At 41.3% G+C, this 24500-nt stretch overlaps 1 protein-coding gene across 1 annotated transcript; it reads left to right on the forward strand.

Annotated features, from left to right (window-relative positions):
• The first annotated feature begins 8004 nt into the window (after nucleotides 1-8004).
• WIPF2 (WAS/WASL interacting protein family member 2) lies at nucleotides 8005-24240 on the forward strand. The gene is made up of 7 exons (XM_015832273.1): nucleotides 8005-8112; nucleotides 8921-9053; nucleotides 10051-10164; nucleotides 10515-11177; nucleotides 18569-18778; nucleotides 20808-20909; nucleotides 22822-24240. The coding sequence occupies exons 1-7, from the start codon at nucleotides 8056-8058 to the stop codon at nucleotides 22860-22862; spliced, it is 1320 nt and encodes a 439-aa protein (XP_015687759.1). The 5' UTR covers nucleotides 8005-8055; the 3' UTR covers nucleotides 22863-24240.
• The last annotated feature ends 260 nt before the right edge of the window (nucleotides 24241-24500 follow it).

The raw sequence follows: 24500 nt of genomic DNA on the forward strand, positions 1-24500 counted from the left end.
TTTATTAATAAGGTTTTGCAGATTTGCTTATGTGCTGTGTGCTGCACTTTTTCATCTTTAATTTTTACCTTGTTAGCTCTTGATCTCTAATAGGATAGTTAGTATGGACATTAATAGAGCTTATAATTGAAAAAGACGTTTGTGGGATGCCCTTATTTAAACTCATTGGAGTAAAGGAAGATGCGGAGGGAGGCAGACAAACCCTTCTAAAGTGATCCTTTTTTCACATATTTTCAGCTATATTGCTGGTCTCACTCTTTCTGGTCAAATTACTGGTAAATACAGAGTTCTTAATGTTGCTGCTGTGACAGAAAATAATAAGTCATGGGTGTCATAATAAATTCCCAAATCATATTTATATTATGTAGCAAAAGGCTGGTACAAATGCTAACTATGTCCTTTAACATTATCAAGATTTCATCAGGATCAAAGTACTGCTTGAATGGATCATCTCATTCAGTCCACCATTCGAGCAATGAAAAAAAAAGTTACTAAAAACCAAACCTTCATCTAAAAATAATGAGAGTTTAATAAATACATTTTGCAGAACAAAAAGCTTAAGAATCTTCATCACTATATCTGACATTATCTCCATCAACATAAGCAGTGAAAGAATTATAGTACTCAACAGAAGGAACAATGCACTAATTCCCCAATCTGTTTTAAGGCACTTAATACCAAGCAATAACATGTAAACCCAAGTCTTTTCTAAACCTGAATACTGAACAGAATAGTAGCTATACTAACCGTTCCCTGACTTTACATCCTATACTGGTGTTACACTGAGATACCAAATAGATACGATTGAGAAGGATTCACAATTTCTGACTCATCTATGTAAATTCCAGTTTTTACATGCGAAGTAGATGTTTACATTCAGGATCAAGATGTGGGCACCTTTGAATGTTAACACATCACCCACTTTCTTATTAGATTCAGTGAAACATCCTTTTTCAAGTCATTCTCTTGATCTATGAGTTGTAAATTTGTATCTTGTCAGATGAAACTTGACACTTCTGTCATTTCTTCAATACCATCTTTTGGACATAGTCTGTTTATAGAAATAGACATCACTATTCAAATTGAGGCTACTAATTTCCATTCTTTCAAAGTCTCCTTCACTATTTTCATTGTTACAATGATTTGCATTTATAAGCTTGCATTTTTTTCTTTCCTAAAATCTTTTACCCCCTCTGGTTTTAAAATCATGAAATTACTTATCTTTCTTCTGTTGTCCAAAAACCAAAACTGATATGTTTCCCACAAAAATCTGATTGTTCTTTATAATTAATTCCAAAGTATTGTTGTAAAACTTTCAATATTTCAAATTTATCTGGACCTTAGTCCATTTATAACTTTCTAAAATCAAAAAGTTATTTAGCATTTTTGTTATTTATTTGAGATTCTTTAAATTTTTAAGTTTATAATAAAATTTTCTTTTGCTCAGAGTTGAAGATAAACTCACCTGATTAAATTTTCAAATCTGTCATTTGAGACATATTAGAAGGTCTCTAATAGTTTTAAAATGGTTAATAGGCATTTTCTGAAAGTGAATAGAAAGTAAGGTTTGCAATCTTGATGTCCTTTAAGACCAGTTTCAAGCAGGATAGTTCATCCCTTTTTCTCTTGGTGTTCAAACTTGTGGCAAACCACTGTCCTACAGTCTTTTTCTGACGAGCACCTATCTGGCCCATGTGGTCAATCTTTCATCCTATCTTCATTTCATCATACCTCCCTCAAAAGTCAACCCTGTATGTCAACCCTGAGCACCATTGACTTTTATGCTATCATTCATCATCTCAGTGAAAATAAATTTCACAGAGAGGCGCTAACCTGGTATAATATACCTATTATCTTGGATTAGGAATTGATAACATTATAGGCACCAATGTATTGCTGAAAGTATTTAAGTAAACAAATATTACAGAATACTTGCAAGGCTGGCAAATACTTGATTTTAGTGTTCTTGCATGAATCATAAAACTATTTTGAACAATTAATGCTTTCTAAAATTGTAATTTACTTTAGGGAGTTCTGTGATTACTATTAATTGATGACATATTTTAATTCTACATTCTCCATGGTTAAAGCCCCAAAAGGGAACTAGATTCTTAGTAAATGGAAGAAATGAAATGCAAGAAGTGCACTGCAAAGAATGCACCTAAAATCCAGAAGCACTGGGATACATATGCAGTTAGTTTTTATTGTTCTAGTCTACTTTGTTGTGGTATGGTACTACCAGAAGATGTGTGTCCTATAGCAGAGGTCCCCAACCTTTTGGGCACCAGGGACCGGTTCCGTGGAGAAAGGTTTTTCCACGTACTGGTGAATGTGTGGTTTTGTGTGCTGCCTGCATCCCATGGATGGGGCTTTGCTTGTAGGTGCGGACTGGTTGCTGGCATGCCGTGGCCCAGTACCAGTCCACGGACCAGGGGTTAGGGACCCCTGTCCTACAGGACAAGTTCCTATCTCTTTCTTAATACCATTCATTCTTAATTAAACAAATTTTATGTTTCAATCCTGAGATGTTAAAATGGAAGAGAAGAAATGGGCAAGTAACCTATTTTTATTTGATTTAATTAGTGCTTAAGAGAAAAGTTGGTTGTGTATACTGGAGCAAGTGAGCTAATAGCCAGTGTGGCTATATTTTAAATAGGGATATCTCCAATTAATTGAGAGATTCTTACTACTTGAAAAGTTTGCATCTTACAGAAGTATTTTACCTGAGGCTGCTTGATTGACTGTTTGCTTATCACTAGCCATTTCCGGCCCTCCTCAGGTGATCATACTATGATGCTTCCTTCATAACTTAAGTTACTGCAAGGCTACATGTTCTTTTGTGCTCATAAATCAAGGGTGTGACTTCGTAATGAAAGGAAGGAGGAACAGGAAAGGAAACGGGAGAAGGAGGTAGTGCTTAACTTCAGTCTCTTGTAGATGAAACTTACGGAGCTTGTTCTGTTGCTTCTGACTTAGAAACTCCCAACTAGGTAGGTATGTTTGTACTTCTTAAATTTATTTCTCTTTTAAGCTGTTGTGAGGATCATGTTGCTGTTGTGTAGTACTATGTACATGAGATATTAGCAAGATATCTTTTTCTTGATAAAGTTGGAATCCCATTTAGAATTATATGCTGTCTGAAACAACAAAAAGATTATTTTGCCTGAGTGCTAAAAAAAAATATCTAGCTATAGGTGGAAATATTCCTACTGTTTCTACTGCTTTTACTTTGAATATACAATATGGTTTATTTCTATATTGAGCATTAGAATAAAGAGAGATATTCCAGGGAGAGAAAGGAACTTTTTTAATAGTTTGGGAGCAGATGGGAACAGTCCATTTCACCATTGACTGAAAATATGTGATGTTCACCATATGACATGGAAAGGAACTATTGATTAATTGGTAATATTTAATTATTTCATGATAAATGGAGGCAAAGAACCTTCTAGCAGGCATATAGATGATTAATTTTTGAAAAATTGAACAATCAGTATTCTCTTAATTCAATCGCAACCCCAATATCTACTTAGTTCTTAAGTGGGGGTAAAATAAACAGAACGGGATAGAAGGGTATGTGTTCTCATGAATCAGATAGACAGATTTTTGCAGATCTTGCACTTAACAGTTGACGGGGCAATATTAAAATTTAATATTAAAAATATTAAAGTTCTCATGCTAGGATTTTCCAGGAGTTATTTAACTTTTTTTTAATGAATTATATCTTGGCTTTGTTAAATTTAAATATTCTTTCCTATTTCAGAATGTCAGGAAATTACATCAATCTGCTTCAGCATCTATGAGGGACACATACAAAAAATTTGGGCCAAAAGTTGTCTACTCATAATAATTGGAAAGGGAGGCTAAGTCCACCAGCCTAATTTAGTTTGGTAGAAGGACATTCAGAAATAACATTTTCCTAGCAAAGCATTTTACTGATATTAAGACGGTTTCTCTGTCTTCTAAATAGCATGAATATTTCTTGGAACTCATAGCTAATGCATCTCTTAAAGGTTCTTTGGTCAGCGATTGGTTGGTTACGTTTTCTTATGCAAATTTCTCTAGTAATTTTTAAGAATTTATTTGTAAGTTCTGTTTAAGGAATAATTAAAACTTGGGCATTTGAGAAAAGGTAGTATGTTGAGTTATAGTCTTCAACATATTTTGGAATTATAATTCTTGTAATTCTCATATATAATGACTATGAATGTTGGAAGCTATAATTTCAGCATGTCTCGAGGATACTTAATTGGGCAAGAATGTTGTATAGAGTTTCTTTTCTTTACAGATCACTTTTGTCCTCTAAATTCCTCTTTTGGTCTTTGTTCATGGAAAGAACAACACAATTATTTCTTGTGAGGAAATGTCCACCACTGTTTGTTGAGAAGCTTTTAGAGGGATTTGGTGTTCCTCTTGATGTTTAGCAGATATCACAAGGAGTTCTGACAAAGCTGTTGCAAAACATATTTGAAGGAAGATGGAATTTTAAGAGTTTTGTGGATACTGAATCTCTTTATAGCAGTGTTAATACAAAGTATAAAAATAATGTGATAAAATAAAAAGAGGGAAAGAAAAAAGGGGGGAAAAGAATAATTCTTATTCATGTATAGCTAGTTCAATCCTTTAAAATATTACTAAATCTAGACCATAGAGAAACATATTCCTCTATCTTCTCATCTTTAGAATATAAAAACATTTCAAAAACTGACAAGTACACTTATTTTTTAACCCATTCTTTAATATCAAAGATGTACAATTCTTTCATCTACATAACAATTTATTTTAGACTCTATAAAGCAGGAGTTTGCCTTAAAATCTTAAATTTCTAGGTAGATTGATACAGTTTCCTAAGTGCCACCTTTTTCTGTGTTTTAATGAGCACGTGTTGAAACTTAACACATTCCTATACTATTAGACTTCCCTGGAAGACCAAGAATCTTCATTGACTTGCTTGAAATAGTTTCATTGGACTTGTGGATTTGACAGGTATCCGTAGTGTCATGGATGAGTCACACTTCCTCCATTACACACCTATTCTTGCTTCATTTCTGCTATGATGTGGTATCTGATAAAGAATCATGCCTGTTTGTTTCTGGTTATGTAAACTCTGCACAAATTTGGATGGCAACTAATATACTGCTGTATTAAGACTAAGTTTTTCGAGCTATTTATAATTACAGGCACACAATTACTTCCTGTACTAGAAATGTAAGACAGGATCTTGAAAATTCTTGTTGCCAATTACAAGATGGCAGAACTTTGGATTCATTGTTCTCTTCTTTTCAACACTATAATCATTTCAGTGCTTGGGTAGCTTGGTTTCTGCAGCTATCTGGAGTCATACAGTTTCACAAATTCTATAGATAATGTGCAGAGTGTGATAGTCAGAAGTGCACAAAACTAAAAACATCTTGGTCGTCAACCCTTCTGGCCTGTAGGTATGCCATTAACTTTTATTTTTAAGATCGGGGGTACACTTCTGTATATTTGGTCCACAAATAAACAATATCAATAAGAGAAAACAGATAAGGAATTAGTATAGAAATTCCAAAAGGAGGATCTGTCAGTGGTCTGTAACAGCAAATAGCATTGGAACTTCCATCAGGTTGAAAAGTAGTAGTAGGCAAAGACAAGATTTCTAGTATCTAGAATACTGTAACATAAAACTGGCAGAATGGATGGCATATATATTCATTCTCTCCCTCTCCCCCCCCTCTCTCTCCCTCCCTCTCTCTCTGTTTTTGTGTGTGTGTAAAAGAGCATCTGAACAGCTAAAGTCTATATAAATGATGGATAAGGTTTGAGAGGTATTTGGGATAGCATCTGGACATGTTGCTCAGTTTTAGTTCTGAGAAGGAAGGACACACCTCTTCTTCACAACTTCAGCCCCATCAAAGTAAGGCATATAGCAGTGGTGGCGAACCTATGGCACGGGTGCCAGAGGTGGCACTCAGAGCCCTCTCTGTGGGCACGCGTGCCATCGCCCCAGTCCTAGGCTTTCAGCTGGGTTTTATAAAACCTTTTCACTTTAGGCCTCCGTCGCCGTGTGCAAAAAAAAAAAAGGGTTCAATCAATCAATTTCAACTTCTTGCTGGGGGAAAAAAATCTTGGAAAGTTGGAATTGATTGATTGAACTTTTTAGTCCCACACAGTCTGCCGTTACCACCGCAGCCACGTCCAATGGGACACACCCACCCGATTGGCCACACCAAGCCAATGGGCCACACCCACCCGGCACCCAACGATGCATAAGTGACTTTTGGGTTGCAGTTTGGGCACTCGGTCTCTAAAAGGTTTGCCATAACTGGCATATAGCATATTCACAACAACCCCAGAATATTGCTCCATCAGTATTGGACCTTTAAGGCAGATGAAGATGCAAAATACAATTTGGTGCAAGAGGGTGCAAGAGGGAAAAAAAACCCCTCCTCTTTGTAACACATAAGATTTCAGATCTGAAGTGATATTCTACTCATATAATTTTGATTATCAAAATTTAGTTCAAAGAGTATTGGAAATTGTAATGTTATAAAAGCGTGAGTGTTATAAAAGTGTGAAAAAAGTTTTGGCCCCTTCAGAAATGTATGGTTGTGAGAATGCCTTATAGTATTGGAAGCCATGGCTATTGAAAAATTTCAAGTATCTTAAATGTATAGCAAAAATGTAAGGAAATTGATATTTGTGAGAAAGCCTTTTAACTATATGAAAGAGTTTTATATTTTTATATATTTTATAGTTTTATTTATATTTGAGAGCGGGCAACTAAATTTCATTTTTGATGTGTGCCGTTGTGCCCACAGTAAAAAAATGACAATAAAGGTTATCTTATCTTATATATTAAAACAGATAATTTGAGTAACTGCCTCATTTTTATAATAGCTTGTATCATTGAGAACTATAAGCGTAGTTCTGTTGTCATCTGGTGGTATTACAAGCTTCTTCCATTAGACTTCTGGTTCTATGAGCTTTGTATAAAAACAAAGGAGGAGTAGAGGTGGGCAGTCTAAAATAATTGTTGTGAATGATAGTATAATTAAGAAATACACTGTACAGTGTAAACCCATTTAAGTTTTATTTTTCATTAAGTTTCATCTTATTCAGTCAATTAATGTGGAGCTAAACTTCCCTAAAATATTTTCTCTGGGGCTTTGGATTTGTCAGTGGAAAATTATTTATTTGTGCTATTGTATTCTTTATTAAACACTTCTCCCAATGTATTAAAATTATAACTCCAAGAATTTTCAATTGTCATGACTTTTAATTAACATGTTGAAAGTAATTCTATTAGTTCAGCAAGTGTTTGCAATAATTTCAATTTTCCTATTTCTTTTTGTTACTTCCAACTTTTATTTTGTTATTTTAATTATTTTGAATAGCATTATTATGTTTATATATAATTGTTAAATATATAAATGAGTTAATATAAAAACAATATAAAATGAGTTAATATGTAAATTAATTTCCAGCTCTCAAAATGAAAGCAATATAACTCCCAGGACTTCCAGTCAATAGTGCCCATCATCTATTTGGAAGGTACTAAATTAGGAACTGTAATAAATGCACGGATGCTCCAATGGAAGCAGTGCACAATACAAGTAGTCTTTGACTTACAACAGTCCATTTAGTGACCGTTCAAAGTTACAACCACACTAAAAAAGATGACTTATAAACATTTTCACACTTAACAACTTGCAACAGCATCATGATTACGTGACCAAAATTCAGCTGCTTGGCAACTGGCTCATATTTATGACAGTTGTAATGTTCTGCCTCATGTGATCACCTTTTGCGACCTTTTGACAAGCAACAAGCAAGCCAGATTCATATAATCAGTGTGGCTAGAAAAATTGTAAAATGGGGCAAACTCAACAAATGTCTCACTTAGCAATAGAAATTTTGGGCTTCATTGTGGTCGTAAGTCGAGGATTACCTATAGATTTCAGTCCTCTTCTGTTGCATCTGTCCTCTAATCACTTTCTTTTTCCTTCCAACATTGCAGGTTTATGAGTGATCAAACATTCTTTTTACACTAAGCCAGGAGGGAGTGGGGCAAAGATGCCGATACCACCACCTCCTCCACCTGGACCTCCTCCACCTCCAACTTTCAGTCAGGTAATCCTTCTGCTTCTGTGTATTGCTTTATCTCTAGTATGGATTAATCACAAGGAATCTTTATTTCTACTGATTATGTCAGCTTGTGCATCTTCCATATATGTAGACCTGTGGCTCTAGTCCTAATTAGTATGGCTTTGGCTTAGAATTTTGAAAATGGAAATTCATATAGAGAGTGCTTCGGTTGTTGCTAAGGTGATATAAGAAAGTCAGGTCCAGTTGCTGTCACACATCTCTATGCCCAGGTATCATAACTAGGAACAACCTGTTCCTAAAATTTATATATGTTCAGTAGATAATACCAAGTTACATATAAGTATAAGGCAGTTTCATATACAGTGTATGTGTGAAGACCATAGATTATGTACCTTTTATATTGGTCCTTCAGGATTTAACCCATTATTACTCTAGTTCATATGTTATAAAGAAGTAGGGCTGGAGGGATCCTGAGAGATGACATTAAATATATTGGCTGTTCATAGATTAACCACCAAGAGTGATTTGATTGCAATATTACAGATATAATACATAAATGAACCAAAAATGAAATATTTATTTTAGATTGATAGATAAAAATAATGGAAAGAGTAGGAATTGCAGATGAGGTGAAAATAGTTCTTTGAAAGCCTTTTCTAAACCATAAGTAAGAAATTTTTAGCTGTAGAAGTACAAGCCTTCTGGCTATAGAATTGTGCAGTTCATTACATGTAGCCTTTTTTGGTGATGTGAATGAAGGATTTGTGTGATCTTCAGGCTGCCAAGGGATAAGAATTCCCTTTTCATTTTTTTGTGCAACATTTCCTTTCAGGCAAATACAGAAGCACCAAAATTGAACAGAGATGAGCAGCGAGGGAGAAATGCTCTGCTGCAAGACATTTGTAAAGGGACCCAACTGAAAAAAGTGGCTCAAGTTAATGATCGCAGTGCACCTATCCTTGAAAGTAAGTAGGTGAATGAAGTAACCGTCAGAAGATTTTTTTTGTTGTCAAATTAAAGGAAAGGTGTTACATTCCCCCAGTTGTTCCTTTCTTTTGGGAATAACCTATAGCTCTTTAGACATATAAGATGGGTTCATATATTTCTATTAGTGCTTTGCTTGTACCATGAAACCAGAGATTGGAATTTATTCAACAAATTATGATTAGACAGAGCATCATTTCCCATAATGTGTGAATTAGGGCAGCAGTGCAAACAGAATTTGGGAATTAATGTTTAAAATAATTGAATTCCAGGCATGTGAGAGAATCATCCAGAAATTAAATAAAGGTAATTAGGTGAGGGCTTGTTAGGTGAGATGGATTGTTTTTAGTCCAGTAAATAATTATTTAAGCAATTTAGATACAATCTGTTGCCCTTTCACTTTACTTCTGACCATGAATGACTTTGTTTTTTTCTGGTTCGTTCTTATTATATAGTGCCCAAATTTTTTCTGCTGTTATTGTTTGGTTATTGATTGTTTTGAATTTAATTCTTCTAGTTTAGGAAGGCAGGAGGGAAAAAATTTGTGGAGTTTGAACTGTTATAGTTTAACCATTGGAATTTCTACTCAGTACCATTGTGTTTCCTATACCTATTGTATGCTAAAAGTTATTTTAGACTTTCCAAAGGGAGTTTTTGATGCTGGGTACAGTCCTGCTCAATAGAAAAGAATGTAAACTGCCTGAAATCTTTAGATTAATATTAAAATATATATAAAGTTCAAGCATTTACACATTAATAGTAAACATTAGAAACAAACGTTTCTGAATTTTGCATTTTAAATTAAAGAAAAAGAACATATTTTTAAAGCATTCTAGGGGAAAATATATTAAACTTTGGACATTTGAATAGTTGCAGGTAGGCCTAGCAATTATGGGTTTGCTTGCAATAGCTGTAATTAATAAACTTTTTGTGTTACACAGTCTGACAAATTAAATAATATTATTTAACTTATTTCAGAATCCAAGAGTGGCAGCAGCTATAATTCTGCTGCATCTCCTCTTTCAACAAAAGTGGGCCTTTTCCAAGGTGGTATCCCCAAACTACGACACATGGGAGTAAAAGAAAGTTCAGGTGATGTTTTTAAAAATACCTTTTTTAGAGGTTTTGAAACATGAGTTGATTTCCCTTGCTGTGCCATACCTATGTCCATATTTGAATCTGTATTCCTTTTACTTTCTATTGGAAATAGTAAAGTTTAGGCATTTAAAATCCAATCATCTGCAATTAGGAATACATATTATATATAGCATTGGGTATAATTTCTGTTCAAGCAGGTCTGTAAGTTTTATTAAATTGGATGGTCATTTTTACCAGTGAGCTTTACGCCTTTAAGAAATAAGGTAACTTTTTCACAGCAGAGCTATCTGTATAGGCTTTGATCCATTTAGCTGATTTTACATACCATTTTTTAATTTTTCCAGACAACTCCTCTGGGAAGGTACTACATCAGGGTTCTGGGGTTCGATCAGCTGCACCCCGGCCTCCTGTGTGTGCTACTAGCACACGACCCCAAGATGACACTGAAAATAGCCGAGCTTCTCCCCCAGAGCTTCCACGCATGCAGAGACCTTCATTGCCAGATCTTTCACGGCCAAACAGTGCCAGTGGCACTGGTATGAAGCATAGCTCTTCAGCCCCACCACCGCCACCTCCTGGACGGCGAGCCAATGCTCCTCTTGCTCCACATTCTATGCATAATAGCAAAGCACCTTCCTACAACCGTGAGAAGCCATTGCCACCAACTCCAGGACAAAGGCTTCCAGGAAATCGTGATGGACCACCAGCTCCTCCTCCCATCAAGCCCCCCCCTTCCCCAGTAAATATCCGGTCAGGACCAAGCAGTCAGAGCCAATCCTTGGTACCCCCTCCCCCACCTTACCGGCAGCCTCCTGGTGTCCCTAATGGCCCTGCCAGCCCTATTAATGAATCTGCTCCTGAGCTTCCCCAGAGACACAATTCCTTACATAGAAAGACACCTGGACCAGGGAGGGGTATGGCACCTCCCCCTCCTCCTTCAGCATCTCCTTCCTTACAGAATAGTCGGCCCCCACCTCCTGCCCGTGATCCTCCAAGCCGAGGTGCAGGTAAGAGATTTTTACAGCCCCCTTCAGCTTAAAAATAGGTTGATAACATTCAACATTTAATGTCTGAAAACAGAAAATGCTTCAGAGCTATTTATATTTTCTAATCTGGATGTATAGAGATAGATTTACAGAAGATGCTAATTGCCCTGGTTTCACAGACAAGGCCACTGACAAAGAAGTTCCATATAGCAGAAAAATAATGGAATAAGGATTATAACTAGAAAATATCTGCAGATGTATATAACAATGTTTAACAGAAAGTTTGGGAACTTGGGTTTGTAGCTGATCTCAAAATTTTTGATTTGGTGTTTCTCCAGCACAGGAGATGGAGAATCCACCAATGGGTTTGCTCCGTCTTCCTGCTCTTGAGACCAAGTCAGCCAAACTTGCCACGCCCCTGCTGGGCTAGGAGACACCCAGTCTTGGTCTCCAGCTCTAAGAGATGTGACAGGTTTGGCTCTCAAAAGTCTTGCAGGTAGTGAGTTCTCCCATTAGTGGATTCTTCATTTCCTCACCTCCTCAACTATCTCAGCAGCGCTGGGAACAGCGCTGCTCCAGATTGTCTATTGGAAGGCTAGGGGGGGGTTCCTTTCCCCTTCTCCTTGCCCCAGGGCTCATTGCTGAGGCTTCAGCCCTTCGTCCTCTCCACCCCTTGTCCTTTAGGTGCTTCAGCGCTGGGCTCAGCGCTGCAGCTTGGATTGCTGAGGCTTCAGCCTTTCGTTTTTTCCACCCCTTCTTCCAGTGGCTTTAGTGCTAGGTTCAGCACTACAGCCTGAATCTTTCCCCAGCTTCCCAGGAAAGATACACAAGGCCCCTTGGCCTCCAGCACATTTCTTCTCTCCTCGTTCATCGCGGCACCCATTTTGCAACAGTTGTTTGCAACTCCGGAGGGGGGGAGGCTCCTTGTAAGGCCGTTCCTTACCATTACGAGCGAGGAAAGAACTCACATCAGCGCAAAGCCGATTTTAGTCTCCTTACTGGCAATTGCGATCGGCCCAATTGCTGAAGATCGCGTTACGATCTGAGCGGCCACCATTTTGGCCGCGCCCTGTTCTTGCCTGAGGGGAATGTTGGGTCTTTCGGCTTTTCGTCGCATCGAGAGCCCACCCCTCTGTCGCGGTTGCAATTCGATCGCCGCTAGCCTGGTCTGGCCGGCCCCTTCCTCCCTGACAGCTTCCACGCTCGGTATTCCATATAGGCATTATTAACCCTCACAGCCGCCATTTTAGCTGCTGTCTGCCAGGCCCGGCCTGCACCCCCGCGTGATCTCCCCGTGCTGCCACCATTTTGGACACGTGGCGGGCCGCTTGCATGAAGGTGCCCTAGGCTGTGGTAAATTTGACATCCAGGCTGGCAGCGAGGCCACTCTGTGCTCAAACAACTCGGGCCACTCTGGTGCAACTATTTTTGACCTGGCCACCAAAGGATTTCAGGGGCTGCACACCAGTTGGCTGTCACAGCCTCTGTCACAGATTGACCCGTCCGGGGAGCGTGCTGATCTCTTCCTCATCGCTCCCAAGAAGGTCAGGTGGCCAGGGGAGCAGTGCACATTTCCCTGCTCCAGCTGCTTTAGCCAACCTGCCAATTGATCCCCTGCCAGAGCTCCCTCTCAGTACTTCCTGAGATAGCTCCCTTCGGGATGGAGGACTCCACGGTGCCCCAGCTCACAGCCACCGTCTCCCCATCCACTGGCCAAGAAAAACACAAATCCTCCAAACAGGAGGCGGCAGGCAGGATTAAGGCCAAGGCCAAGGCCATTTCCAGGAAGCCTTCCAAATTGTCGGAGAAACAGGCGAGCAGGAGGCACCAGGCCCTAGAGAAGGAGTTCTCCAGAGCGCAGAGACAGGCCAGGACAGAGGCAGAGCAGGCCGGACTCCGGACTTTGACCTTCCGCTGGGGCCTTCGACCTCTACCCAGGGGGTGTGGTCCCCGCAGGACAATACCATTTTACAACCCCCTCCCTCCGGGGCGGGTCACGGTAGTACCACCCACCCAACTTCATTCACTCTGCGGGCCTCACATCTGGGCCCAGAGGCCACCTTTACCTCTATGGCTGCTGGGCTCAGGGAGGGTTGAACCCGCAGGCACCCCCTCTGATGATCACCTTGAAGCTCTGATCTCTCGGGCGGTTGACCGGGCACTTGCCGCAAGGTCCTACCACATACCCAGGACAGAATCAATGGCAGCCGCATCTCCATCTTATTTTCCCCAATCAGAGCCTCCCAGGTACCATGGTCCCCCCTCACCTTCCCGCTCTTCGTATAGTGGGGCCTCTCCTCCAGCAGAGTACGGCCAGCCAGACATCCCATGGTCGGAAGAGGAGGATTCCCCTCCAGACCCTCCTCCACCTGGAGGTCTCTTCAACACGGCCCTTTTTTTCCACTTCTGCGCAAGGCCAGCACCACGGCCAACATAGGTCCCGATCGGGTCCCTCCACTGGACCCTCCGCCCACTTCAGACCCAAATCCGGTGTTCTTTGAGACTATTACGACTCAGCACCATGTCCCTTGTCCATCCCTCTTCCTGAATGCCGTTTGGAAGCAATGGGCCTCACCGGGTACCTTTCCCCCTCCAGGAGAAATGGACAAAAAATTGTTCAGCACAGCACCAGATTTGACTGACGCCCTGGAGGTACCAAAGGTGGACGAACCTTTGGCCCCTCTCTTGCCCTCGTCCACAGTGTCGGGAGATATGGCTGAAGCGCTGAAGATGGAGGACAGGAGATGGGAATTGGCCTTCCACAGGACCCACCAGGCGGCGGCATGGGCGGTGAGAGCAGCCACTTGTGCTTCCTTCTTTACCAGGACCTCTCTCCTCTGGCTTCGTCAACTTCAAGCCAGAATCCCTCCAGAGGAGATACGCACTCACCAGGATTTGAGTAAGCTGGTTGCAGCGACAGAGTATGCCTCTGACGAAACCTTGCAGGCGGCCAGATTCTCCTCCAAGTCCATTGGATCCAATGTCACAGCACGTCGGATGCTAGGGCTTAAACATTGGCAAGCCAACACCAAATCCAAGTGGTGTCTGGCTGCGGCCCCTTATCAAGGAGGGCATTTGTTTGGAGAGGTCCTAAAACCTTATTTGACCGAGAATAAGGATAAGCGGAAGGTCATGACACATCTCAACAGGTGGACTGACAGGTGTGCTAATCCATACCCTCGCAAGCAGTCATTTCGGTCAGGAATGGGTTCAGAAGCCTTACAGCCTCCCCTCCCCTTCACGGCTAGACAGGATTGTCCATCCGACAGACCTGGTTTCAGACCCAGGCAACAGTACCAGGGCAAGCGGCCCTTTCGTGGAGGTCCAAGTGACTCCCGGGCTGCCCCTCCCATAGGTGGCAGGCTATCCTTTTTTTTCCACCAGTGGGAGCTCACCACCACAGACTCCTGGGTCCTCCAAACCGTCCAATTTGGCCTGTCCCTGGAATTCGTATCCAGCCCACCGGGGCACTTCATCTCTTGCCCCCAGTCACGGAATTCAATCAAACGGGGCCTCATGCAAGAGGCCATTCGTCATCTTCTAGACATAAGAGCCATAGAACCGGTACCGGCTGGTCAGAAGGGAGAGGGATTCTATTCCATCCTCTTCGTGGTTCCCAAGGCCTCGGGAAGATGGAGGGCAATTCTAGACCTCAAGGGTTTGAATTCCCACATTGCATACCGGAAATTCAAAATGCGAACGCTCCAGTCCATCCTAGGCAGCATCAGAAAGGGAGACTTCCTGATGTCCATAGACCTCACAGAAGCGTATCTCCACATCCCTATCCTTCCCGACCACTGGCGGTTCCTCAGGTTCTGTTATATGAGCCACCACTACCAGTACAGGGCCCTGCCGTTCGGACTCTCCTCGGCTCCCAGAGTGTTCACCAAGATCCTGGTGGTGCTCGCAGCACACCTAAGACTGGTACCGGTACACATTCAATGCTACCTGGACGACATTCTCATCCAGTCTTCCTCCCTTCTGGTAGCCCAGTCAGACCTGGGTTTGTCAATCCAGGTCCTCCAACAGCACGGATTCTCGGTGAACTTCCAAGAGAGTCAGACAGTTCCCTCGACCCGACTCCCACACCTGGGCCCTGTCATAGACACAGTCGGTTGCCTGGTCTATCTATCACAGGAGCGTCGGGACAGTATCCGGGACCTAGCACTCAAGGTATGCAGGGAACGCTTAGTGTCACTGGCCCTACTTTCCCAACTCTTGGGAAAGATGGTTTCTTGTATCGCCATAGTCCCTTGGGCCAGACTCCATTCCAGGAGTTCAAATGGTTTCTGCTCCCCTTCCAGAGGTTGGGCACCAGTTCAACCAACAGGTAAGGGTTCCTGCTCAAACCCTGAGATCCCTTGGTGGTTCTCGCCAGCGGCAGCCAGAGGGTCACTATTCAAGGAACCTGTCCGTCTTACACTTACAACGGACGCCAGTATGTTGGGCTGGGGAGCACACCTCCGGTCTCAGTTCACGCAGGGCCGTTGGTCCCGCGCTGGAGCTCAGAGCCATACACCTGGCTCTCCGCCACTTCCGCAACGAGGTTGCAAGGCAGCACGTGCTAGTCCTTACGGACAATGTGGTGGCAAAGGCCCACGTGAACCGGCAAGGGGGTACCCGGTCCAGGTCCCTCATGGCCGAGGCCCAGCTCCTGGGCAGAGACCAACCTTTCCTCCCTCAAGGCTGAGCACATCTCGGGGGAGGCAAACCGGCAAGCAGACTTTCTAAGCAGGTCGACCGTGGATCACTCCGAATGGCGCCTGCATCCGGATCTCTTCGCAGAGATGACGCGACGGTTCGGACAACCGGTCCTCGATTTGTTCGCTTCTCCGGCGAACGCCCAGCTCCCGAGATTCTTTTCCCGGTTCCCATCCCCAGGGGCAGAGGGAGCGGATGCCCTTCGAGCCCCATGGCTGGGGGGTCTGCTGTACGCATTTCCCCCTCTCCCCCTGATCCCGGCAGTCATTCGCAAACTACTACTGGAACGGGCAGAGGTAATCTTTGTGGCTCCGTATTGGCCTCGGAGACCCTGGTTCGCTGACCTTGTAAATCCCGCTCTCCCGCATGGAGAATCCCATCGGATCGCATATCTCTCCACCAGGGGGTTCTACGACACCCGGAGCCCCAATGGCTACAGTTAGCCACCTGGCACTTGAACGCCGGATCATGACCCAAAAGTCGTTCTCGGCTAGAGCCATTTCCATGATTCAGGCATCTCGCCGGCTGGCGATCAATCGCATCTATGACTCCACATGGAGGAATTTTTGCCATTGGTGCGAAAGGCAGCAACTGAATATCTCGGACTTGACAATTCCACAGATCTTAGAATACTTCCTAGACGGCCTTGATAAGGGCTTAGCCCCTAATACCATCTGTAGGCAGGTTGCGGCCCTATCAACATTACTTACCTGTGCCAATTCGGTCCCTTTGGCCCAGCATCCCAGGATACGCGCCTTTCTCAAGGGTGCCACCAACACTAAGCCACCCATGGTACACAGGTATCCCTCTTGGGAATTACCTCGGGTTCTACGGGCTCTCGCCAGACCGCCGTTTGAGCCTCTCACAGCTAGTGCTCTACGGTCCTTATCCCACAAGGTTGCCTTCCTGGTCGCTATCACGTCAGCCAGGTGCATTTCTGAGCTGGCTGCACTGTCGGTCAGGGATGACCTCTGTATCTTCCACCGGGACCGGGTGGTCCTGATTGGATCCCACATTCGTGCCCAAGGTCAACTGTCTTTTTCATAGGGCCCAGGAGATTGTTTTGCTGGATTTTTGTCCTAATCCTTTCCATGACTTGGAGCGACAGTGGCACACGCTGGACGTCCATTGGCACTATGCCGATACATCAAGTGAACGGCGTCCTTTCGCAGGTCCGAGGCCCTCTTTGTTTCTTTTTACCCTGCCTCTCTGGGACAGAAGGTGTCTGCCTCCACTATAGACAGGTGGATCAGGGCCTGCATTGCGGAGGCGTATCAGTCGTTTTCCCTGCCAGCTCCAGGTCGTGTCATGGCTCATTCCACTCACAGCACTGCGACCTCTGCAGCATAGGCCACTCAGGCGTCCATCGAAGAAATTTGTAGGGCTGCGACATGGTCTTCGCCTTCCCCATTTGTTAGACATTATAAAATAGACCGCTTTGCTTCCGTGGGCCCCTCCTTTGGTCGGAGGGTCCTCCAGCAGATGGTGTCTGGGGATGCGGATCCGGCCTTGTCTGTTTCCCTCCCATTAGGACAGCGAGGCTTTGGTATGTCCCATTGGTAGATTCTCCATCTCCTGTGCTGGAGAAGGGGCATTGTCTTACTTGAACGCCTTTTCTCAGCACGGAGATGGAGAAGCTACTCCCACCCCTTAGGGTCCGTAAGGCCGAGGTTAGGGGTCTGAGAGCCAACATCTCTGGACTGTCATCAGCTGCTTTTGCCCTCGTCAAGACTGGGTGTCTCCTAGCCCAGCAGGGGCGTGGCAAGTTTGGTTGACTTGGTCTCAAAAGCAGGAAGACGGAGCAAACCCATTGATGGATTCTCCATCTCTGTGCTGAGAAAAGGCGTTCAGGTAAGACAATGCTCCTTCTGAAAAAAACCTATTTACAGTGCTAAAATTTGATGACATTAGTGTGCGCCATGAGTTAGGAAATTCTTCGTCCAACCATTATGAATACGTAAACAAGCCACAGATCTCTCCCTTTCAGGCTCTTCATCTTCAGTATTGATCTAAATTTGAGACATCAAGAATTTTAGGGATAATGTTGAATGCTTGATAGTGATTTCATAAACTCTTAGTGCAACGGTCCCCAACTTTTCTGGATTGGCGGCCCGGTGGGAAAGGGATGGGCAGACACCTTTATGTGCGCATGCGCATACACCCAAATGTGGCTGCATGCACGTGTATGCGAATGGGGCAATGAAGGATGTTAGAGTGTGATATATTCATGCTCTGCATTTCTCTTATTTATTTCTAAAATGCTGTACTTCCTCTTCACAGCACTCACCAAATCTTCTGTTAGCTTACTCTCTTGGGATTAAAATCAAATGTATGACTTGCCCCAGTATTGTGGATACAAACTTCTATACAGAGCAAGGCAGAGCTTTGCATACATACAGTGTGAATGATGTAAAATATGAATGGAAAATGAATTGCCAGTTTAGTTATGCACATCATATATTTTTGGCTATCAAAGATGTATTTTCAGAATTGGGCTGCATCTGCTAAATTTAGGCATAATAGTTTGTGTATCACATTAAGTCATGATGTGGCTTGCTTAATTTCAGTTGTAAACTCTATGTTTATGAACCATGGAGTATATCTTAACGTTTGTACCTGGCCTTTGTAGCTTAATCAATAACTATGGCTAAAATAACTATGACTTTGCAATGGAGTCCATGTCTTTGCTGATGTGGAGAATTTCTGTTTAGCTCCACCACCACCTCCACCCATGATACGAAATGGTGGAAGAGATGCACCTCCACCGCCTCCACCCTACAGAATACATGGGTCTTCAGATCCCATGAATCGTGGGAAACCACCCCCTCCTCCTACCAGAACACCAGTTGGACCACCCCCTCCTCCCCCACCAATGAGAAATGGACATCGGGACTCTATCTCTACAGTTAGGTCTTATTTGGGTGAGTAAAAAGAGCTTGTTGTTCTGATAGGTTCCTTTGACATTTAAGTTGAATAGGGAAATATTCAAGATTCTAGACTACCCAGAAAGGAATGGCTGTTACTAATCTTCTTTGTTTAATTCTGAAGGCTATAAAAATATTTAGATTAGCCAGGATAATTTTTTCTTTTTTCTTTGTCTTTTTTATTTAAATATGTTTTATTAATTTTTAATATATATCTTAATATTTGGTAAATATCATGTTGTCTGGGTTAATGTTTAAAAATAATAACAATTTCTATAATTCTATGGTCCATATAATAGCTTTACTCGATTTCCTCTTCTTCCAGTAATATTCTCTTTTGCTAGCCTTAACTTAATACAGTTCTTATTTAAATAAATTACAATTAAATAGAAACATTTTTCTCATGTTTCTGCAAATAATAACCACATCAATATAAATCATTTTTTTATTAATCATCTTAATTGCCTCATCATAATCCTATTTATACTCTTATTTAAATTTGTTTTCCCCACAATATTCAAAACATTCTTACTGGTTAAGATTTTCTCAAAATTAGTTACACTTAAGTGTTTAAGTCTTTTTTCTTAAACAAGCCATCACATTTTTACATTTCCCATGTCTTAAAGAAAAATAAGAGGGAAAAAAACCCAAGAAGTTTAGAGTTTATAATTCTCACTTTGTAGAAAGCCCAAGATGTTTTCTTTTTTCTTTGTCACAGCTGTTCTCTGTTATTAAGACACTGAAAGTCAGCAGAATCAAATTTATCTTTTCCTGAGCCTTGCCAGTCCCTGTAATAGAGCAGCTGTTGTATATTTTTATCCACCACTAGATGTCAGCACCAGTTCTTTCAGTTCTTTTCAGTAATAGACAATTATTTACTTCTATTTTCATGATATAAAAGGAAAATCTTAACAGATTCCACCAATTTCAAATTTATCCAAATTAAGTCTTATATTATTTTTATTTTAATATATTTCTCTTCCTCCTGGAAGGTTTAATTCGCCGCTTCCATCTGCAGGAGGGTGAGGCAAAGGTCCCCCTTCTCACTTTCGGAGACTTTTTGCTTCTTCTTGGTTTTTCTTTCCTTTTTTCCAGGAAATCAATTTTCAAGTAGAAGAGAGAAAATCACTGTTCTTACCCAGTTCCAAACATGTTGTTTACAGTTAGCTTGAAGTAGTACTTTTGTAGCTTGGGCTAGATTTGGAAGTTAAGCTAGCCTCTTCTGCTGGTTTCTGGAGGGCTTTTCCCAAACCGATCAGATCAACCACTGTCTCTCTGCAATTGGCAGGACTTCCCCCCTTCTATGTTGCCTTTGTCTACGGGGCAACTTCAGGCCCATTTAGGGTCCCCTGATTTTAGGGCAGAAATCAGCCATAGGGTGCGGAGCCCCGTGATCCTCAGCTGCTGCGCTTCTGCGCAAAACCGGAAGGCGAGAAAAATTTTTCTTTTTGAGGATGTAGTGGTAAAATCAAACTCTGCTGCTCGATGTTAGGAGCCAGCTATAAAATATAACATTTTTGCCTTAAATATTGGTATCAAATTATATACATTTGATGCTTGAAATTAATCTGTTAGTCTAGTGAACCTACCAAATGTAATTACAGTAGAATAGAAGTTGATCATATTGTATCTGCAAGAAAAAAGTAGTTTTAAAAAGTTGAGTATCTGTAATCTAATACTCTGTGGGATACATATGGAACTAGTTCATTTTATGTTTTATGTTGCTTTTGATATTCTGATCAAAAGTTATCTGGATACGCAAAGAACATGATATGTATTTTATGTCAGTTGCATTTCCAAATAGCAGTAGTTTCTTTACTTTAGGTGCCAGATGACATCTTGCTGAATTGTGCCACAAATGTTCTATCTATGAGGTCTAACTACCTCATGATTTTAGTTGGCCATTTTCATCTTGCACAGGAGTCTTACAAAGCCTTAATGATAACAACAGCAGGATGGGTGTGTGACTTTCAGACTTATCTAGCAAAATCCACCATTTTGTTTTTGTTATTTGAATCTTGTACAGATGACTTTGAATCCAAATACTCTTTTCATCCAGTTGAAGATTTCCCAGCTCCAGAAGAGTTCAAATATTTTCAGAGAATTTATCCCAGCAAAACTAACAGAGGTAAGTACTAAACTGTAATTTAATACACTGCAATGTTGCATCACAATTTGCAAACTGGCAGGCTTAATAAGGGATTTAACAACAATCCATAAGGCAAAAATGCTGCCACCAACAGGATGAGTTAAATTGTGTTTATCATTAATTTACTTCTACAGGTAATTCATTTATTTGGTGGCTATTCGAATAATGGCATTGAATGAGGGGTAGTTATAACAGATTCTCATACTTATGACTGCCACAGCATTCCACTGTCAAACATTCACCATTTTTGACCTTCACTGCTGATTTTTAAGCAAAATCATGGGAAAATGTCAAGAAGTCACAAATGGTGATCATGTGATCACAGGACACTGTGATCAAGTGGGATTTGCCTAACAATGCTAACTAGGAACTGCTGAAATAGCCATCACAAGTTGACACAGTCTCGTGACATTACCCCTTATGACCATGTTGCTTAGTGATGCAATTCTCAGTTCTAAATACTGTTGTTAAGTAATTGTTTCTTGATTGTTCCAAATTATGCCAATTGTGCAGCCTTATATATGTTATGCCCATAGTTCTAAAATTGCCATGGAACCATAGTAAACTCATAAGAATGCCCGGTCTGATTGATTACATCTTGGCATTTTTTTGACTGCTATACTGCAGTTCTATTTTTTTAATATATATAATCACTTTTGCCTTGCCGCCCCCCAAAGAGTTAGAAAATTAAGTGGGAGACTAGTATAGCTATTTCAGGCTCATTAGCCCTCATCAGCTAGCCACACCCTTTATGGATTCGAACCTAGGCAGCTTACATGCTAGGCAGTTGTATTAACCACCAGGCCACTGGCTCTCCTCCCCTCTTTGTCAGCCGAGTCAAGGGAGTATATACAGAAAGTTTTTTAGACAGACCGGTCAGCAAAACGAAATCTGTTTTAAACTGAAATATATATATATATTATAAAAACAAATAAACACGAACACCAGGAAAAATTTAAACTAAAAACATTTAATCTAATGCCCAGCTTTCGTCGGCCAACTACCGAATCATCAGGGCTTAAAACAGGTCGATGGGAATCTCCTTTATAGTGTTGGTCAGTTTTTGCGCACAGCTTCTGGACCTCGTCATCAACACACGCACAAAGGGAGAGAGTGGAGGAAGGGAAGCAAGTAACGGAGCAGCAGCCCCAAATAACATCAAGAAAGCAGCCAATACACAATCTAACCAATTAGGACTATTGAGTGGACCGATAACGAGGTCCAGGAGCCGTGCGCAAAAACTGACCAACACTATAAAGGAGACTCCCATCAACCTGTTTTAAGCCCTGATGATGTCGGTAGTTGGCCGACAAAAGCTTGGCATTAGATTAAACGTTTTTAGTTTAAATTTTTCATATATATATATGTAGGTCTTTAGTTATTCGGGTTTTCTCCCGCGTAGAATTAGAAGTGTCTTGGCGACGTTTCGACAAAGTCACATTCGTCATCTTCAGGCTGGTGTCTTCAGCTTCGTGCTTCTGGGAGTAGTGTGTGTGATCGCAGCTGTTTCTTCCTTTTAACTGCCAGTGGGGTTTGAAACAGCTGCGATCACACACACTACTCCCAGAAGCACGAAGCTGAAGACACCAGCCTGAAGATGACGAATGTGACTTCGTCGAAACGTCGCCAAGACACTTCTAATTCTACGCGGGAGAAAACCCGAATAACTAAAGACCTACATACAAACACCCGCGAAAACCTGTATGTATGTATGTATATGTATGTATATGTATATGTATATGTATATGTATATATATATATATATTTCTTAGGATGAAAACATCCATGTAAAAATTTCATGGTCTTTTTTGTTTTGGGGTCATGGTTCTTGTAGAAGAAAGCACCTGAATATATAATACCCATATATTAACACCCACTCTTATCTTTTCAGCTACTCGTGGGGCCCCTCCTCTGCCTCCTGTCCCTAGGTGAAAAACAGCAAATGAGCATTTTTGCTTAGCACCAAAACTTGTTCTTAAATTCTCTTCCCACCTCCAAAAAGCATTCCTCAGAAATCTGCATGAAAAATACATTCCTGCTTTTTTAATTGCAAGAACCTGGATGAACTTATCATTACTCAACTTTCTCTATGCATTTCACTCTCTGACATAAAAAGGCATCTGTTGGCATAGCCAGGTGAGAATACTCCTGCACATCAATGCTAATTTCCTCCCTTTCCTGCTATCTTTGTCACAAGGGGGGCGGGAAACCTTCAGTTCATAAACACTACAGTTCAAGAACAAGGGAAGAGTGAATGTTTCCCAGGAAAGAAAACCAATCAGAACAACAAAGCTATGGGCCAAGTTGAAGTGGTTATTTATAGATGCTTGCTTATCATAAGGAAGGAAATGGCCACAAATTGTATGGATTAGGGAACATTAATTCTTTTTTAAAGGGCTGTGCTATGAAAAAAATTGAAATGGCTCCTTCATTTTTCATTGCAGGCACCACATATTCAGTTATTAAACTTTGTAACTTAAAGCAGGAGGAGAAAGATGAACTAAATGGCATGTCTTAAAGACAGTTTAAAAAAATGATAAAGCTGCATAAGAAAGCAGTATCTGTAGAAGTGCTCAAAAAAGTGGGCAAGTACAGAAGTTACCGTGCTATGTTTTGGCAGAGTTGTTGTCTTGCAAATCTGGAATCCTAATCTTTGATTGTCAGTTTCTCCAAAAGAAGCTGGCATCCTAAATGAAGCTTCTCAAAATGGGATTGTGTTTCTACAGAATAAAAGATACCATGGTAGAGATGAACAGATTGTAAAGTCTAATAGCTATCACTGATTTCTGCATTGTATTTAAAAAAAAAGGCATGACTGTTATTGAGGAACTAGCAGCCCCTGAAAGTGAAAAGAATGATGTCCTGACAAATACTGGGGATGAAGAACTAGTTTATAGCAAACTAGTGGATAAATGTTGCAATACAGTGCTGGCCATAGATAATACACTGAAGGTGCTACACCAGTATAGAACAAAATATATATTATATTCCAACTTGTTAGAATTTCTGATGCCTGAATGTCCTGTGTCTTCAGAAGATCCATCTTGCTCTCATTAACAGAAATGCCCAGCTTCATTGTCTTATCCTATGAATATTTTTCAGACATAATCAGTCTTGAGAATGTAACCATCTATTGCTGAGGGATGGCAAAACACCTGAGAAGTATTCTGTTTTTTTGCTGAGAAGTGGATGGGCGCTGGCTACTACCAATTCCAGAGCGTCATTGACTGTCTGAAGGTCCCATTGGCATACATTCCAGTCTAGTAATGGGGAACATACCTTTAATGGCAAACTTCCAATTAAAATTTTTAAATGACATACCATTTTGTTCTAGCTCAAAGCTGATCTTTAGTGGTTAGTACCTACTTCAACGAAATAACTTTGGAAATGATAGAAACTGGTGAAATTCCTTCATATTTTATTTTTGCTGGTTGTACACAATTGACACATTTTTCTGTGGTTCTTGCACAGACATTTTATGAGGTGGAGGGTTGTCAGTTATGTTTGTGACTTTTAGGATGTTTGTTAGGTCCTTTGCAAGAATGCCACTAATTCCAGTTAGGCCTCTTG

Source organism: Protobothrops mucrosquamatus, unplaced genomic scaffold (assembly GCF_001527695.2).
Source record: "Protobothrops mucrosquamatus isolate PMUCROS unplaced genomic scaffold, P.Mucros_1.0 scaffold1, whole genome shotgun sequence".
In the NCBI taxonomy this organism is placed as follows: domain Eukaryota; kingdom Metazoa; phylum Chordata; class Lepidosauria; order Squamata; family Viperidae; genus Protobothrops; species Protobothrops mucrosquamatus.